The 2,500-nt window shown below is 52.2% G+C and overlaps 1 protein-coding gene across 1 annotated transcript in view; it reads left to right on the top strand.

Moving 5' to 3' along the window:
- The first annotated feature begins 422 nt into the window (after positions 1 to 422).
- LOC143034648 (gamma-aminobutyric acid receptor subunit beta-like) overlaps positions 423 to 2,500 on the top strand; it is an 860,956-nt gene continuing 858,878 nt past the window's right edge. The window contains exon 1 of the mRNA XM_076201006.1: positions 423 to 935. Coding sequence (XP_076057121.1) covers positions 844 to 935 — 92 coding nt within the window. The 5' untranslated portion in view covers positions 423 to 843. The remainder of the gene's footprint in view (positions 936 to 2,500) is intronic.

Raw genomic sequence — 2,500 nt, 5'->3', positions numbered from 1 at the left:
CACCCCTCACCACTACCATCCCTCACCACTATCACCACAACTCCCACCCCTAACCACCACCACTACTACCACCTCTCACCACCACCACCACCACTACCCCTCACCACCACTACCGCCCTCACCACCACCACCAACACCACCCACATCCGCCGACCCCCTCAGCGCTAACGCAGAAGCCTGCCTAGGTTTCAGGATGTCACCGTCGAAGGCCCGTTACTTCGCCTTCACGAATTTTGGTTTAACAAAGAAATTAGACCGGCCACGACCGTTATTGTGCGTTGTACTCCGGCTGGCGGAAGTGCTCAGTGGGTGGAAGGGAACGCCAAATTCGGAGCAGTGGCCGAACTCGGAACTATACCTTGATCAATACGGGCGCTTGTGAGCAGGGCGGCCGTTTGCCAGTATACAGTCGCGACTTCCATTGAGCGGACGTGTCGCTTCTTCAAGCCTCTTGGATCTCTCCCCCCACCCCCCATCCCCCCAAATCGTCTAGCCATGCCACAACCGGCACTGCACGCGCCCCCTCGCAGCTGATAAGTCCTTGGGAGTAGCTCCTCTTGTGTGGCGAGTGAAACTGTGGTTCGCCAAGTCGCAGCCGCCGCGCCGGGACGCTTGTCTGCCTCATGGCGCTCAGTAGGCGGCGGCTTGTGTTTTGCCATGGAGATTGAGGCAGCCGCCCTCGAGGCCGAGCTCTGAGTGGCAGCTGGGCTCAACCGCAGCAGTCAGGACCTGGAGAGGTGCCCTTCGCTATTGCTTTTAACGTTGGAAGCTCCGACGCCGCCCTCGACGCGGTCTGGGATTCGCAGCGTAGCTCCCGATTGCAACGACGTCGCCCCCGTCAGGATGAAATCTTACTGGAGCCTTGTGCGCCTTGCTCTGCATCTCCTGATGCTGCTCGCTCGGGGCGTCAGGAGGTCACTTGCAGAGCCTCCCACGTGAGTATCATCCACTCAACCACCCACCCACCTACCCACCCAATCACCGTTCAGCAATTGCCCGCTTATTAAATCTTCATCTCTTATCTCTCAACTCACGCCCATCTCTTGACTCACGCCCACACCATCTCAGCTCACACACATCCACATCCAGCGTTGCTTGATCAAGCTCTCACCGCCCGCACCAGGTCACTTTTTCACGCCAGGTCAAGCTTCATAGATTTTCCTTCAACCTCTTGGGCTTACCCCTAACCCTTCCCTTACTCCCTCCCCTCTCCCCACTTCCGCGGAAAGAACACAAGAAGGGGGAAGGGGCACGGAGAGGCGGTAAGTAGGAAGAGTGTAGGGGGGAAGTTCGGGCCTTAGAGCACACCTTACCTTATTGTAGGCCGCTTGTCAAAGGTCACACTCCTGCCGCGTATGTTGTTATTCGCCTACGGTATAGTCCGCCTACTGCGTTCATAATCTCGCTGTTCTCTTAAATCTTATTATTTGTGCTATCGCCGAAGGGTGAAGTTCCTCCCCCCCAACTCGGTGTTCTCTCTCTGTGTGTGCCTACTCGAAGTAAAGCGCTTTGGTCTCGCTGGGGGTGCAGTGGCCAGGGCGTTGTCGCCGCCGCTCAGGGCAGCGCCATAGGCAAGTGCATTTGTGAAAACATAGCGGATGATACGTGCAAGGGGTAAGATCGCGCTGGTTAGACGAAAGGCTTCGAGGGGGAAGAAGGACTTTCTCGGAGCACGCAAAATTAGCCCTCTCTCTCCCTTTCTTTCTCCCTTACTCTCTCTCTCTCTCTCTCACTCTCTCTCTCTCTCTCTCTTTCTCTTAAAGCTGCACAGCCTTTGGCGCTGCCGAGCGGAAAACCGCTGGACAGGATCAGACGACTGCATGGGGCGTTCGTTCGCAAGGAGGAGAAACTGCCGTTCGAGCGTTCGAGCGGGCGAACGAAGCCTGAGAGACGACTGCGCATTCCATCCGAGTTCTCGCCTTGACATCTGGCCCTCGGATCCGTAAAACTCGAGGACTGAGTGCTCATGAAAGAGAAATCCGAGGTAGATCCGATGACTGACTGTGCTATATTGATCAGTAAGAGAGCCGGTGTAGAGGTTTAGATGAAACAATGTGCTATTTATCAAACGGCGCCAAATCCTGTGAAAGGATTTCAAAAATAATAATAATAACAAAAAACATGACTGAAAACCTTGCGTCAGTGTTAGTAGGTCAGGGTTATCGTATAGGAATTGGGATATGTTCAGAGATGCAATACAGTGATTCATGTGAGAACTCAAAAATAATATCCTCTAAAACATTGTTTACGTTTAATTCCATTTTAATTTTGCATCTAGGGATATTAGATGCACCAATTAAGTATATCCAAAGGAAATAATATTCATGTAAATATTTGTTCACATGACATCATAGTTACAATTATTTTGATGCGTTACCAATAACTTGTGGAAACATATAAAATATACATAAAAGATAGCATACACGCGCACATGCACGCACACAAATACAAACACACACACACACACACACGCACACACACACACACACACACACACACA

This window comes from Oratosquilla oratoria, chromosome 17, assembly GCF_046742065.1.
Source record: "Oratosquilla oratoria isolate Oo_2021 chromosome 17, ASM4674206v1, whole genome shotgun sequence".
NCBI lineage: Eukaryota > Metazoa > Arthropoda > Malacostraca > Stomatopoda > Squillidae > Oratosquilla > Oratosquilla oratoria.
Note: the sequence above shows the minus strand (reverse complement) of the source record. Positions and strands in the feature narration are given on the sequence as shown.